Raw genomic sequence first — 17605 nt, forward strand, 5'->3', positions numbered from 1 at the left:
GATGTATTTTTGTAACAAATTTTTTGCAAAGAGTGTGTTGCATTTTAAATAGTAATACTTTAAGATTTGTAGATTAAGTTTTCTAGTATATTTAGAAAGATGCATTACAGGTATATACACAGGTATACATATATACAGGTATACATAATTTGTATCTCCATACTTTAAGTCTGTTATAAATCATTCAATCATTAAGCAAACCCACTATCATCGTTTTGCCACCAATATGAATTGATGCAGCTTAGTTACCATGATGTACAAGTTACTGTTTAATTACACAGAGAAAAAACAAATCATATTTAAAAATCATAATTATTTGCTTATAATGAAGTCTATAGGAGATGGACTTCCCATAATTTAGAGCTTTCTGAATAATGGGTTTCCAGATAACGGATACACTACCTGTATAGCATAGGAAATACTTGACGTAGGAAATACAGAAATAAGAAATACTTGAAATACTGAAGTACTTAAACGACACAGCCCATCGAAATACAGGTATCGGACCCCTTATCCGGAAACCCATTATCCAGAAAGTTCCGAATTACAGAAAAGCCATCTCCCATAGACTCCATTTTAATCAAATAATTTACATTTTTAAAAATGATTTCCTTTTTCTCTCTAATAATAAAAGAATACCTTATACTTGATCCCAGCTAAGATATAATGAATCCTTATTGGAGGCAAAACAATCCTATTGGGTTTAATTACTGTTTAAATAATTTTATTAGCAGACTTTAGGTAGGAGATACGAATTACGGAAAGATCCCCTATGCAGAAAACCCCAGGTCCCAAGCATTATGGATAACTGGTTCCATACCTTTACATCTAATTATGAATTACTTCTCATTGCAGTATAACATTCTGCCTAAATTTGTTTCTTTTGTCCTAAACTTTGCTCTGTAGTGTAGGAGAACTTTGGAGATTGCAAATGAATAAATGACCTTCATTTTGCATAGAAAAATAATCATATGCCTCTTTGTTGTAGCCAATAGGAAGGCAATACCAAAATGGAGATGACTTTGGATACATTATTGCATTCAAGAGGAAAAATGAGAACACATGGCTAACAGTTAGAGTGCCTGGGGGACAGTCACAGCAGTATGTCTACCGTAATGAGAGCATTGCAGCCTATACCCCTTTTGATGTCAAGATCCAAGGATATAACAAGAAGGGAGAAGGTCCTTTCAGTCGAGACACTACTGTTTATTCAGCAGAGGAAGGTAAATGTTACCAACGTTTTTATATGGTCTGGAAAAAAAGACATCATATTGGTCAAAAACATATTTGTATGATTAGGTATGCAGTGATCTTATTAGTGTACGTTTGTATGTAAATCCTTAAAGAGGCAGTCTGCGCCCTTTTTTCAACGTTAAGTTAATAAATAGGACTGGTGCTAGATACATTTTTTTTGCTTTAATTGAGATATATTTATTTTTTGTATTCTATTTATAAATTCTATTAAATCTTTTTATTGCTGTTTTGACAATAAACATGATTAACCACAATAATATATTATACCTATATGTAATATACTGCTAAGCATCTGAAGTTTAAACAAGGTAGAAAGAAAATATATGGGTAAAATATAATATAAAGAAATTAAGAGGAAGCTGGGATATTAGAAAAATGTATGCCTTGACTTACAGAAATTCCTCTGCTCGGATATTGTCCAGAGCTCCTAGGGCACAATGCTGTACAGCTTGCAGTTATTTGTGTTATATTGCATTGATGGAGTGCTGTAAGGGCACTCTCAGTTACCTTTTCCTGGGACGGGAAGGAGGGAAACTCTGCAACTGAAGTGTATGGTATCATTTCTACTCTGAACACTCTTTAGCATATATTGGTGTAACAGCTTATTTTTGTGTAATCAATATTTTTAATTAATCGGATTCATGAATGACCAGTCTAGAAAGTGACTTATTACATGTGCCATTGAATAACTTTCCCAGTCAGGCAGAGTTATGCCTCCTTATATTATCTGTGCTTTGATGGTATGCAAAAACAATTGTTGAGAGTGTCTTTAACTGATCTTAAAGTTGCCTTTTTTTAAAGAGATATGCCTCCTTTTTTGTCGCCCGCACCCTTTTTTGACACGACCACGCGACCAAAAAATTCCGTGTGATGAATTTTTTTGCAGTGAATTTTCACTGAAGTTTTGCAAAACAATTCGCCAAAGGTGAAATGTGTAAATTCGCTGCGAATCCATGCAAAAAAAATGCTCCCCACACTTAACAATAGCACATTGCATCACCCCGCCACTCTTCAGCTCCCCTTCTTTCCACTCCTCAACTCGCTGCAGGGATACAGTATGGGGACCCTGGCCTAAATATCGTGAGAACTAACCTTGAACTGCAGTCCACCAGTGACCAACTCTGAAATGTTTTGGGATAATGGGTTAAACATGTACAAAAATAAAAAATTGTTGGTGAACTTTATATAAAATACTTGCGAAAAGAAGTTTTAGTTCCTAGTTGATGCTCTGTGCTGCAACCAAATACAATTGTAGAAATCCAAAAAATAGGAAAAAAGCTTCAGCAGGTTTGCTGCAAAACATTTATTGTGGGTAGTGGTAACACAACATGTTTCGGGTCAATACCCTGAGGGTATTGACCCGAAACATGTTGTGTTACCACTACCAAAACCCTGAGGGTACCACTAACAATACCCTGAGGGTATTGACCTGAAACATGTTGTGTTACCACTACCCACAATAAATGTTTTGCAGCAAACCTGCTGAAGCTTTTTTCCTATTTTTTGGATTTTCTACAATGGGTTAAACATGTGTGGAAATGGCAACAGCTTAATTTTCCCCATTAAAATCAATGAGATAAATCTGATTGGCTGTCGGTGGCTCCAAAAACTTTTTACAAATCTTGAACTATTGTCACCCATTGACAAGCTCTGCAAAGTTTGGGGAGCCAGGCATAAATCATATGAGAATGGCAGCACTGTAAATTTAAACCAATAAAATCACTACGTTGTCCCTTAGTACCTATTTACCATATACAGCCAAAGGTACATAAAGGATTGTATGATGTAAGGGGCAGACATAATCTCAGGTATTAATAGTCTTAATGACATATACTTCCTGTTTGGCGCCTGTGAGGATGGAGGCTCAGGTATAAAGCTCCTGTTTCCCACGGGTCAAAAATCTGCATTAAAAAGCTGCTGTATATAAAGTTTTTACACATACCTTCCCCCTGAGGTGGAAGAGAAGCCAAGGTAGTGACAGGCAGACAGTATCTGCTTCGAGTTTGCAACATTTGTTATAGGCTGCTGACATTGTTTCAAATGGCCTCTGCTTAAGTCTCGTCTCTTGAGGCGGAATTGAAGCCTGACGCAGTATCAGGTGTTTTTTTTTTTTTTTTTAACATACTCATCAAGTTGCAACATTTGTAACAGACGGCTGACATTATTTACAGTGGCTGCTGCATAAGCCACTTCTCCTGAGGTACTGTTTTAGCTGCTTAGTCCTGTTCTGAACTTTGGAACCACAGTGCTTTTTGCCCATTATTCATAAAGCTACTCTGCCTTTTCATATAATACATAAATGTGATCCAAATATTACTCTGTTATATTGGTTTCTAAGTTAGTGAACTAGTGTCTTTAACCTGAGTAATTGCTACTTTACCTGCAGCTACCCAGAATGGCTATTGTCTCTCAAAATACTAGTTCTGTCTTTACCTTCTAGCTGAGAGATACAGTATATCAAGGGGGAGGAGAGGAAGGAGAAGGAGGAAAGGAAGAGTAAAAAAAAAGGAAAAGAAAGGAAAGCGTGAGAGAGGGGTGAAAATATTTCTTGACTATTTGTATATATATATATATTTTTTTTTTTTTTTTTTTTTTATGGAAACACGTTCTCATATATGATCTATGGCTTCTAAAACAAATGTTAAAACATATAAAAAAGGATACAGAAAAAATGGAAAGCAACAAGATTCAGATGCTTCCAATATTTCTTTACCTCACAAACCCACTTCTCTTAAAACCCCTCTGACTGAGGACTATTCTCTCATTGCAACGGAAGTTGCCAGGCTCATCAATCTTGTCATCAAGGTTACTATTGAAAAGGCTATTGATAAATTACAAATAAACATAACCAACATCTCTGAAAAACTCATCAACCACGAGAAACGTCTCGATGATTATTCACTCTACCTTTCTCAAAAACGTAAAGAATTCTCAAATGTCTGCCAAGCGCTGATAAACTGCAACATCAACTTTTCTCTAATGTACTCTGCGAGGCTCAAAATCTTCTTGCCTGCTGGTACAAGAATCTTTAATGATCCTTTAGAAGAATCCACTTTTGTCAACTATCTGGAAAGAAAGGAAGTCACCAAAACTTCTCTTGATGGAAGAAGAGACAATACAACTAAAATCCAAATATGATAAATATGATAAACCACGCCATTCTAAGATTTCCAAAGAGCTGAAGCCTACTACACTCCAATTCCAGATCAAGATCAAGGTCACCTCATCCTCCCAGGGGGACTAATCCCTCACATATCAGTGAAGATGAAATGTTATTTGAAACATGATCAGTCATGCTTAATTGTGCCCGACCCAAAAGGGGATGCTTTTCTCCCTGATAACTCTTCTCTTTGAGAGAGTATTCAGACCTTTATCCTTTAGGAAAAAATGAAGTTACGTATGTTTAGATTTAAAATTGTTATACCTTTTTAGCTTATTATTTTATCTACTTTATGTTGTTATGCTATTCGCATTAATTGTTAATGTTGAATATTTTTGCCCAGTGGATGTTATTACAAGTATGTTAGAGTATCAAATTCTGCTCTTGCTCATCTTTTCTGATATAATTCCAACATAAGTCTTTACCATTGAACATAGTTTCCTGGAATGTCAATGGATCAAATCATCATATAAAAAGGAAAAGTATTTCACAAAAATTAAAAAGCTTTAAATATGATGTAGCTTTTTTACAAGAGACCCACCTGAATGAATCTGATAACGAAAAGTTAAAAAAGGGTTGGGTAAGAGAAGTTGTTTTTTCTCCAGCAGTTAATAAAAAATGTGGTGTAGCTATCCTGTTTCACCACAAACTAAATGTAGCTATTCTACAATCAGTCAAAGATGAGCAAGGCCAATATATTTATGTAGAGGTACTTATTAATTATACTCCATGGCACTTATGTTCTGCTTATGCTCCAAATAATGCCAAAAATGAATACTTCTCCTGGCTTAAACAACAAATGTCTTCACTTCCCCATACTAATTTAATTTTAGCAGGTGACTTAAATTAATCTTATTTATGGTCCCTTGACAGAACTGACTGGAAAGATCATTTCAAAAAATTTAATTTTACACGAATTCTTTAAAGTCACTGGCCTAAATGATACTTTTTTCCACCCAACAGAGAAAGACTTTAGCTTTTTCTCCTCTCCCACAATAAAGGAACTAGAATAGATTATATTTTGACGTCAAATAAAGTAAAATTATAAGAGCTGATATAGGTAACATTGATATTTCTGACCATGCGCCAGTTTTTATCCAGACCAGTACTCCAATTCAACAACATCTAAAAGTTTTGTTTCTTGGTCCTTCCCTAGTCCTTCGAAAGATAACCCTGACTTCATCAAAATGCTTCAAGGTAGATGGGATATGTTCTTAAAGGACAAGGAAAGTCAAAATCTATTAAGCACACTATTAAATAGTACTGCTATTGCTGTGTAAAAATGCTATATTTCTGGCTTGCCTAATGAAAGATTTACAGAGATACACTTACTACTTACTACCTACTCGTTTCAGTGAACGGCGCCACCAGCTTTAGTAAGAATGCCCACTTCCTTTCCCTCACTACTCTCTATTGCACATGCTCCAACACCCCCCGACTCCCCCCCTTCCACCTGCCAGTGAACAAACAGAGAGAAACACAGAGAAACAAGTACACAAGCACCCGACCACAACCCCCCCCTCTCTGCTCTGCCTGCCAGTGAACAAACACAGAGAAACAAGTACACAAGCACCCGACCACAATCCTCCCCCTCCGCCTGCCAGTGAACAAACACAGAGAAACAAGTACACAAGCACACGACCACAATCCCACTCCACTCCGCCTGCCTGCCAGTGAACATACACAGCAAACAAGTACACAAGCACCCACCAACCACCCCCCCTCCGCTCCACTCCCCCCCAGCACCTGCCGGCGTCCTCTTCTTATGGCCCCAGCTCGCCGCTGCAGCCACTTCTTATATAGGCGTCACCATGGCAACCAGATGCCATGGGGAGCGCTCCTGCGCATGCTCTTACTAAGGAACTGGTCGTACAGTCTGTGCAGGAGCGTTGCATTATGGGAATTTTTGGAACAATTAAAAGCTCTTAATGGACCAATTTTAATTGAAAAAGTTACTTATGCCATTGATCATTTAAAATCTAGAAAAGTGGGTGGTCCTGATGGCCTCCCCCCTACTTTTTATAAACTTCTGAAGGACAAAATGTCTCCTTTCCTAACTAATCTGTTTAATGATATTCTACTATCTGGTAAAAAACTTCCCTCTAGTGAACTTTTTAGCCTTAAAGTTATACCGAAAAAAGATAAAGATCTTTCACTCCCCTCATCTTATAGGCCAATATCTCTATTAAATCAAGATATTAAGTTATTATCAAAAATTTTGGCTGATAGATTGTCCCTGATCCTTCCTTCTGTTATCTCCGAAGCTCAAAACGGTTTTATTAAAAATAGATCAGGGGTTAAGAACATAAGAGCTTTACTCAATATAATACTTTTTACCAAGAAACATAAGATTCCTTGCTCTATAATTAATATTGATGCTGACAAAGCTTTTGATAATTTGATTTGGGACCATCTTTTCAGTTGTTTGGATTTATTTGGTATTAATAGCCCATTTTATCATTACATTCAATATCTTTACTCTAATCCCAAAACTCAAGTCATTTTAGGAGGTGCCCAATCCAAACCTTTAAACATTTTTAATAGGACTAGACAAGGCTGCCCCTTATCTCCCTTGATATTTAATATTGCTTTAGAACCATTGACTAGAGCTTTCAATTCTTCTAAGGCTTTCCAAGGTATCACTATTAACAAGCAGCAACTTAAGGTACTAGCATTTGCAGATGACTTGCTGCTAATCATAAAAAAATCCCAATAACTCTCTTAAAGCTGTTTATGATATTCTTGTGAATTTTCAGTCCTTTTCAGGATATAAAGTAAACGTTGACAAGACTGAGATAATGAATCCATTTGGCTCTATATCTAACTCTCTTTTAAAAAAGCACGACTCAGAATATCCAAGGCTATTGTGATACTAATATCTACAGTTAGTACTAGTGGTTGTCTTTATAGTTTATGTATGTGAGTGTATAGATTGGTAGGTGTGGGTTAGGTGTGCTGGGTTTACTTGGATGGGTTGAACTTGATGGACACTGGTCTTTTTTCAACCCTATGTAACTATGTAACTATTTGGCCTTAACTATTCCCATAGATTTAAATAATTTGTATTCCTTGAACATTACACCTGCCATTAATAATATCTCAATGTGTAAAACATGGGTGCATTCCCCGTTAAATTTAAAAGGAAGGGTGATTTTTTTAAAACTTTAATCTTTCCTAAACTGATTTATTCTTCAACATACCTTTACTTATTAGACACTCAGATATTAGAAAGCTAGATTCTGCACTTCTGAAATTTATTTGGAATGAAAAAAAATCGAAAATAGCTTTGTCCAAATTAAGGGGACTTGCTAAACTTGGTGGACTAAAAATATAGAATTTTAGAACATTTAACCTGTCTGCTCTAATAAGTTACCTTATTGAATGGATCTTTCAAAGTAATAAATACACCAACCCAGAAATATAATTACTCCATGAACCTTATTCTGATATATTTTCTGCATTACATAGTAAATGGAGTAATTTACCAAGAGATATTAAAAGGAATCCTCTATATCGGGACACTATTTTTGTATGGAAATATCTATTCTCCAGCCATGGCTTCAGTTACTCTCAAACTCCCTTTATGCCAGTTAAACTTCTAATGAAAACCTCTGACCCATTAAGGTCTTCTTCCTTTTTACTAACATCTGAGAAAAAAACATCATATTGATGAAAGACCTACTAGATCCAAACAATTATTCTTTAATTCCCTGGCCATTGTTTAAAGAAAAATTCAAGTTACTTGAAATTGATAAATACTGTTACTTAGACTGCCAATGTGGTTTATCAGTGACTCACAATAAAGACAATTTTGTTGTCGCTAGACATAGACTGGCAGAGGCAATATTAGAATTTAAAGACAAACCACATAATATAAAAATCAACATACTTTCTGGTACATTCTGGGATGTTTTTACCCAAGATAATCATCCCTTAGAGAATGTGTCTGCTAAGTGGTCTGTTTATCTACACTTTATATCCCCTTCGCAATTGGTTAAGTCTATAAATGAATTCAACAATCTGATTTTTGCTGAAAGCTGGAGGATTCAGCAATTCAAACTTGTCCATCTAGGATATGGAAAACTTTTTGTTCGTAATAAGTGCTTTAAAACAAATTATTTTTGCCCCAAATGTAACAAGATTGGTAACGTCTGGAACATGGTGGAAAGATTCTTGAACCACAGGTTGAATTTAAATATAAAATTATCTCCTAGTTTCGCTCTATTACACATTAAAAAAGAGGAGGTGTTATCAAGCATTTTACCAGTCTCCTTAGAACAAAAAGTTGATAAATTATTATTTTTGTTTATGGCTTCCTATAAAAAAGCATTATTTTATTATTGTGTAAAAGAGGAAACCCCTCCTATAACAGAAATTATTTCTTATATTAATAAGCTTAGCTGGCAAGAGGCTATCAAAGCAAAAACATGTGAACCTAAATCCAGGATCCCTTTTAAAAATACATGGTCGTTTTTCATTAATGCTATAGATACAAGAAATAAGGATCAGATTTATAAAATGCTGCAGATATAGATTTATTTCAATAATTCATGAACATATAAGCTAAATTATCCTTGATTTTTTATAGTTTATCCACTGGGCATAGTTAGTTAATTTGTTTTGTTTTTCTCTATTTAAATTACTTATTTTGTTTCTCTGTAAGCATTCTATTTTCTTGATTTGTATAACTGATTATAACTTTCTTTAGCCAATAGTAGTGACCCTACCATCATATTTAAGGAACTGCCCTTTAGACTAGTATTGATACTAACAGTGCTGAATAATTTTGGCTTGAGTATACAGGGTTATATGATAATGTGACCAAACATTTCATCTTTTGAGTACTGAGTACCTTTTGAGAATTGTTGAGAATAGATGTTTTGAAAGTAGATCCAGCATTTAGGAATTGTAACATGTTCCCATACCAGAAAACCAGATCCCCCCCAAAAAACTGGCTTAAACCAAAGGGACACTTTAGAAATGGCAAAAAAGTATGTAAGCACAACGTAAGACATTGTATGTCTCCTTCAGCAATTCTTTTTTGTATTATACTATAACTCTTGATATGAGTAATGTTATGTGGCCACTTGTGGATGTAGGGTACCATATGTGCGAAGAACCCAAAAATTTCTAAAAGAGCATTTAAGATCATTTGCTACCCTTGAATTTAGAAGTAAGGGGAAAAAATGTGTGACACGTATCAGCTGTATTTAACCATATATTTGAAAACCATGGTGGTGATTTTGATTTTGAATTCAGGATATAGAGTTGGTCGTGTTGAGATCCAGAGGTGAACACACTAAAAGATGAATGGATCAGAGAGAGGTGTTTTGAAACTATACTCCTAGAACTAGATTTCCAGATGGTCTCCTTCCCAATGATTGGGAACTATCTTTTTTCTAATAATATACAAATCCTCTATACGGATAGATTATTATTTGTTATCAATAAAACATATTTTTTAAATAATTTAAACAGAGGTTGATATATCAGACATAATAGATAATACCATTTGTTGTTAAGTCATATAGTTATATTTTTATACATGTGGTAATGTTGGAGTGAAGGTATCGTAAAAGAACTTTGTTGTAGAACAGTTGTAGCCCACAGTTTTTGTAGACCGGAAACATAGGCGGATTTTCAATAAGGCTAGGGGAGGCTAAGCCTCCCCAAACCTGCTTGGCACCTTAAAAAAACAAAACAAAAAAAATCTCACTCCGTTTCTGCACTGTCCTGCAACTCTTCTGTTCCGGCAAGCTCCAGTTCTGCTGTGCTCCGACTGGATCTTTCTTCTTCTTCTGGATTCTCCAATCAGAGCACAGCTTTCTTGACATACTGTAAAATTGACCAATCAAAGCACAGATGCACACAGGGATCGGGAAATTTTGCAAACTGAAGGCAGTGCAGAAATGAAGACTGAAAAGAAGAATCTGCAGCTGTAACTTTACCTGAGCACCAACTCTCAACTTTTGCTGCAGATTTCATCCCACTCCCACAGGTACTATACACTGGGTACTATACACAGGTACTATACAGTTCTAAAGGCTGAATCACTAGTTGAAATTAAATTGTTTTTTTTGCCTGACCTGACATTTATAATATCCCTATCCCCTACCCTGACAGATGGATGGTAAGCTAACTCTTTCCCCCGAAAAAGCTCTGTGCTTTTTAATATTTGTTGTTTTTTGCACTTACTATTTTGTTTTTTACTTTTGTCATTGGTTGTTCATTTCTAGTTACAGTGGGGCCAATGTTGTGTATCAGTGCCAGTGTTATAGTGCCAGGGCCTGAATATCTGCAATCTGTACCCACTGTTTCTCATGGCATGTAATATGCTGGTTTTGTAAATACAATCTGCGTCTCACTGTATATAATGTGCTGGTTTTGTAAATACAGACTGCGTCTCACTGTATATAATGTGCTGGTTCTGTAAATACAGACTGCGTCTCACTGTATATAATGTGCTGGTTCTGTAAATACAGACTGCGTCTCACTGTATATAATGTGCTGGTTCTGTATATATAGACTGCGTCTCACTGTATATAATGTGCTGGTTCTGTAAATACAGACTATGGGCCCGATTCACTAAAGTCCGAAATAAGGAGTGCTATTTATAGCATGCGTTAAAAATCTTATCACTTCTTTTTTTTCGCTCGATTCACTAAAAGGACACTTGTCATAATTAAGAAGCGATGTTCTTGGCGTTATTTATCTCAAGTTGACATATTTTAATGAAAAAAACTATGCGATAAGCATTATAGGGGCCGATCTGTGTGAATATTAACCCTACTTGGGGCAGGCGGTACTTAAAGAAAATTGCGGTTCGTGAGCTATTGGCAACACAACATGGAGTTTGCAGTCGTATTTTTTCAAGTATATGTTGGCCCTAGAGTGATGCATCCTCCAGTTTTCAGGGAAATGGTGGTTTTCAGAAAGTAATGGTTATGTGCGTAATATATTGCGCTCTGCGTAATATATTGCGCTCTGCATAAAATATCGCGCGCTGCGTAATATATTGCTGAAAATATGTCCAAATAACGCCAAGAACATCGCTTCTTAATTATGACAAGTGTCCTTTTAGTGAATCGAGTGAAAAATAAGAAGTGATAAGATTTTTAACACATGCTATAAATAGCACTCCTTATTTCGGACTTTAGTGAATCGGGCCCTATGTCTCAATGTATATAATGTGCTGGTTCTGTAAATACAGACTGCGTCTCACTGTATATAATGTGCTGGTTTTGTAAATACAGACTGCGTCTCACTGTATATAATGTGCTGGTTCTGTAAATACAGACTGTGTCTCACTGTATATAATGTGCCTGGGATGTCAGTACCCACTGCCTCTCTTTCTATAAAACTAACTTAAACACATCTACAGGGGAGGTTCACTTTTAAGTTAACTTTTAGTATGTTATAAAATGGCCTATTCCTAGCAACTTTGCAATTGGTCTTCCTAATTAATTTTTTTATAGTTCTTGAATAATTTGCCTTTCTCTTCTGCCTCTTTCCAGCTTTCAAATCGGGGTCACTGACCCCGGCAACCAAAAAGTATTGCTCTGCGAGGCTACAATTTCATTATTATTGTAATTTTCTTTTACTTATTTTTCCATGCAGGCCCCTTAACTATTCATATTCCCATCTCTTGTTTAAACCACTACCTGGTTGCTAGGATAAATAAGACCCTACCAACCAGATAGCTGCTGAAATACCAAATGGAAAGCTGCTGGACAAAAAGCTAAATAACTGAAAAACCATTAAAAAGAAAAGAGGACCAATTACAAATTGTCTCAAAATATCAATGTCTACCTTATATTAAAAAGGAATTTAAAGGTGACCTACCCCTTTAAGCTAACTGATCCCAAACACAAATGGATGGAGAACCCCTCGCAGAAGTGCACGTATGAATACTTTTACATCAATAAAATAATAAATATTGAGCAGGATAGAGCTAGTATTACCAATTTTTTACTTAAAGGAGAAGGAAAGGCTAGTAAAGAGTTAATCTCAAGCTAAAGGCATACCTTCAGTTGTCTCAATAGTGTCCTTAAGTCTCCCCATATTTCACCTGTTCAGAAGAACAGAAGCCAAACAGGAAGAAAAAACACTGAGCTGTGTAAAGAAAGTTCCCAAAATGCCTCACTCCTGCACAGACACTCAGACCAAGTGAACATGCTTAGTTAGTAAGACTATGGGGCACATTTACTAATCCACAAATCCGAATCCCGAATGGGAAAAAATCGGATTGGAAACGAAAATTTTGCGACTTTTTCATTGCCGTCTCGTTTTTTTCGTATTTTGCGTGATTTTTTCGTCGCCGTCACGACTGTATCGTATTTTGCGCGACTTTTTCGTCGATAAAGTCGCGATGAAAAAGTCACAAAAATACTGATCATTACGAAAAAACGCGTTCGGGCGCTTTCGGTCCGTTCGTGGATTAGTAAATCTGCTCCGAGTCAGCTTCCTGCTGACTGGCTCAGATCCACATTCCTAAGGGGGGGAGTGAGTTCTTAGCATTCTTGAGGGAGGGGGGAGCAGGAGAGAGCAGAAAGCTGCATGTCTGTGGTACAGGAATTACAGACACAAGAAATCTTTTTCCAGAGAATTCAGTGTAGCGTTGTTGTGAGTGCTTATGGCTGTATTTACATAGACCTTTCTTATAAAGCTTACTTAGTTTTTATCTTTCTTTCTTTCTCCTTTAAAAATGTACTTTACTTTGAAAGTACTGGGGTAAATATGAATGAAAATTAGTTTGGACAATATGTAGAAGCACTGGCTCCTAATTGCAAGTTGCTTAATTTTACCCAATGTGCGGATGCATTAAAAAATTCCAACAATCAATATTTAAGTTTCTTTAAAACAAACAATTGGTGCCAGGGCCGCCATCAGGGGGGCACAGTCGTCCCGGGCCCGGACGATTTTAACTTTAAAAGGGGGCCCGGCTCTGCTACAGTTTTCTTAGTAGCTCACGCCCCCTGCGTACATGCACGTCAGTACGCACGGGGCGCAACCTTATAAAAGGGCTGGCGTCTTTCGGCACTCAGAAGTGCAGAGGAGTCATCAACTAGGTACCTTGCTGCTGAAGCCGCCGCCAGAGGAGCCGAACAAGCCAAGGGGGGCTGGGCTGGGCTATGCTATGCTGTGCTGGCTACCAATGTACAAGGGGGGGCCCTGCTGGCTACCAATTTACTAGGGGGGCCCTACTGGCTACCAATGTACAAGGGGGGGCCCTGCTGGCTACCAATGTACTAGGGGGGCACTGCTGGCTACCAATGTACAAGGGGGGGCACTGCTGGCTACCAATGTACTAGGGGGGCACTGCTGGCTACCAATGTACTAGGGGGGCCCTACTGGCTACCAATGTACAAGGGGGGGCCCTGCTGGCTACCAATGTACTAGGGGGGCACTGCTGGCTACCAATGTACTAGGGGGGCCCTGCTGGCTACCAATGTACTAGGGGGGCCCTGCTGGCTACCAATGTACTAGGGGGGCCCTGCTGGCTACCAATGTACTAGGGGGGCCCTGCTGGCTACCAATGTACTAGGGGGGCCCTGATGGCTACCAATGTACTAGGGGGGCCCTGCTGGCTACCAATGTACTAGGGGGGGCCCTGCTGGCTGCCAATGTACTAGGGGGGCCCTGATGACTACCAATGTACTAGGGGGGCCCTGCTGGCTACCAATGTACTAGGGGGGGCACTGATGGCTACCAATGTACAAGGGGGCACTGCTGGCTACCAATGAACTAGGGGGGCATTGCTGGCTACCAATGTACAAGGGGGGGGGCACTGCTGGCTACCAATGAACTAGGGGGGCATTGCTGGCTACCAATGTACAAGGGGGGGGCACTGCTGGCTACCAATGAACTAGGGGGCATTGCTGGCTACCAATGAACTAGGGGGGGCACTGCTGGCTACCAATGTACTAGGGGGGGCCCTGCTGGCTACCAATGTACAAGGGGGGGCACTGCTGGCTACCAATGAACTAGGGGGGGGCACTGCTGGCTACCAATGTACAAGGGGGGACCCTGCTGGCTACCAGTGTACAAGGGGGGCACTGCTGGCTACCAATGAACTAGGGGGGGCCTGCTGGCTACCAATGTCTCATGTCTGTGAGTCCTTTGTACTGGTGGGAGGGGGGCCCAGAAAATTTTGTTGTGAGGGGCCCCGTGATTTCTGATGGCGGCCCTGATTGGTGCAGTCTGAGTACATGAGTACATCCTAAAAACATATTTTGAGGCTGTATACACATGCATTCTTGGTGTCCCCCACCTGATCTCATATATCTCTTTATCTACAGTATGCCCTATCAGCTGATTCAACACAGTTGGCTTTACCCTTGTCTGCCTTCTGCTTTTCCAATATCTGGAAGTCCTCCTTCCGCTTCACCACCTAATGTGGACACTGCCAAAGAACCCCTGTATACGTCCACCTCCATACTACAATGGAGATCTAATGCTTGCAGAGGCTTTATGTGCCTCATACAGTATGAGCTCCATTCTGCTCCATTATAAAACAGTGGGCTCATGTCAAAAAATTGTCGCCCGTGTAAAAAAAATTGTCACCATCGTCAAAAAGTCTCACGTATTTTTTTTTTTACGTGCAACATTTTCACCGTTCAAATCTTTTGAAAGATTCGCTAAATTTTCGGGGAAGTGAAACGGAACAGATTCGCTCATCACTAATAAGAACATTGTTGTTATTTTCAATAAGAAATTATATTTGGAAAACTCTTCCAACTCCTCACCCATATAAGTGCTCTGTAGATCTTGTTTCTGGATCCATACCACCCCATGCCTGTACCTGTTCCCCTGTCTTTTCCTAGAATCCAAGCATGAAGAAGCACATCCAAGGCAATCTTGGTTGTGGGTTTATTTGGCCTTCCACTTCTCCTGCCATGGTGGCATTCTTCTTTGTAGAAAAAAAGGTGGCGTTCTGTATTGATTATAGGGGTCTCAATAAAGTCACTATAAACAGCTGTTTTTCCTTGCCTATTTTCACCAAACTTAACCTCTGAGATGCCTAAATCTCATGTGCATAAGTGAAGGCAATGAAAGGAAGACAACCTTTAGCACTAAGAATGTGTATGGGCACGAGTACCTGGTCATGCCCTTTAGCCTTAGTAATGCCCCAGCTGTGTTAAAAATGCCTACATTCTCATGTGCATATGTTAAGGCGATGAATGGAAGACAGCATTCAACACCAGGAATGGGCACTATATAAGTACCTGCTCATGCCCCAGCTGTCTTCCAAAAATGTGTAAATTACATTTTCAGAGATTTATTAGGATGCAATGTACTTTGATGATATCCTGACATTTTATAAAGACTTGTCAGATCATCGACTTCAAGTGTGTGAGGGGTACCTCATCTCCCATAGCCATCTGTACTGATGGAAAACTTGAAATATATGCAAGCTGCAAGCTGAGAGACTGAATCCTTGGCAGGCACAGTGGGGGACTCTTCTTTTCACAACTCAACTTCATTATTACCATCCTGGCCCTAAGAGTAAAAAGGCAGATAAACTTTTAAGACGTTTTATTATGTTGGGTTGAAAAACCCAACACACTGTTCTTCGACTTCAGCTTATTCTTCCGCTTATTATGTCGGGTTGAAAAACTGTGAAAAACTCAACATACTGTTCTTTGACTTCAGCTTATTCTTCTGATTCTTCTTTTCCTTCTTCTTGTTCTTAGCGCCCTCCATTTTCTAAACACTACTCCTTCTACAGTTTTAGGGGTACAATGCCCAAACTCTCCATACTTCTTCACCCTATAGCAGAGCAGGTTGCTTGTGCTTTTCTAAGAGATTCCGCCCCCCGTCTTTTGTGGCACCGCTCTGAACACCCCAATGTTTCCATTGACTTTGACAGGGAATATTTTTAAACTGCTGCCACAGCTTTGAAGCTACACTCCCCAAACTTGAATAACACAATCCTGGGGTCGCCCCAAATGAAATAGCGGCTTTTGCTGGATGACCCAAAGTGGGAGGAGCCAACAACAGCCAATCAAATTCCACCCATTGGTTTTAATGGGGAATTTTAACCTGCTTAGACAAAGCTCTAAGGCTACACTAACTAAACCTGAATCACATAGTCATGGGGTCAGCCTGAATAAAAATATGATATTTGTTGGATGCCCAAAAGTGGGTTATGAACAGTCAATGAGATTTTACCTATTGAGGAAATTTAACCTGCTGCCATTCTCAGTAATAACGGCGGGGTCCCTAAACTTTGCAGCGTTAAGCACCAGATAACTGTAGTTCAAGGTTAGAAAAAGTGGACGGAGCCTTCAACAGCCAATCAGATTTCGCCTATTGAATTTTATTGGTTTGATGGGTGGGTGACTACTTCAAGTTTTTAAAAAGTGGGAGGAGCCACCAACAGCCAATCAGATTTTACCTATTGACTTTCAATCAACTTGTGACCAACTTTTCACAGTTGGTCACTAGGGGACTGCAGATTTAGGTTTAAAAAAGTGGGCGGAGCCACCAAAAGCCAATCAGATTTCATGTATTGAATTTTATTGGTTTGATGCCAGGGTTCCCAAACTTTTCCAACAGTCAGTCACTGGGAGACTACGTATTCAAGGTTAGAAAAAGTGGGCACTGCTGCCATTCTCACATGTTTAATGTCAGGGTCCCCAAACTTTGCACAATTTGTCACTGGGTGACTACGTTCTGAGTTTAGAAAAGTGGGGGGCTAACAACATTCAATCAGATTTCATTTGTTTAAATTTAAACTGCTGCCATTCTTTAAATTTTAATACTAAGGTACCCAAATTTGCAGAGCTAGTCACCAGGTAACTGGTTAGAAAAGGGTTAGAAAAAGTGAACGGAGCCATCAACAGCCATTCAGATTTTACCTACTGACTTTTCTTTAATTGATGGGAAAATTTGAACTGCTGCCATTCCCACACGTTTAATGCCAGTGTCCCCAAATGTTTCATAGCTGGTCACTGGGGGACTAAGGCTAAAGGTTAGGAAAAGTTGGCGGGGCCACCAACAGCCAATTCATTTCCACCCATAAAATTTCATTGGTTTATATTTAAACTGATGCCATTATTTAAGTATTAATTCCAGTGTTGTTATACTTTGCAAGGTTAGCCACTGGGTATTTGAAAAATAGTGGGTAAATATAAAATGCTGTCATTTTCACACTATTTATGCCAGGGTGTCTGTAGTTGATTTCGACTC

At 38.6% G+C, this 17605-nt stretch overlaps 1 protein-coding gene across 2 annotated transcripts in view; it reads left to right on the forward strand.

The window, feature by feature from the left end:
• cntn2 (contactin 2) overlaps window positions 1-17605 on the forward strand; it is a 155242-nt gene that overhangs the window by 122881 nt on the left and 14756 nt on the right. For both annotated transcript variants that reach the window (XM_031896843.1, XM_018091567.2), the window contains one exon: window positions 989-1223. In XM_031896843.1, coding sequence (XP_031752703.1) covers window positions 989-1223 — 235 coding nt within the window. The remainder of the gene's footprint in view (window positions 1-988; window positions 1224-17605) is intronic.

This window comes from Xenopus tropicalis, chromosome 2, assembly GCF_000004195.4.
Source record: "Xenopus tropicalis strain Nigerian chromosome 2, UCB_Xtro_10.0, whole genome shotgun sequence".
NCBI lineage: Eukaryota > Metazoa > Chordata > Amphibia > Anura > Pipidae > Xenopus > Xenopus tropicalis.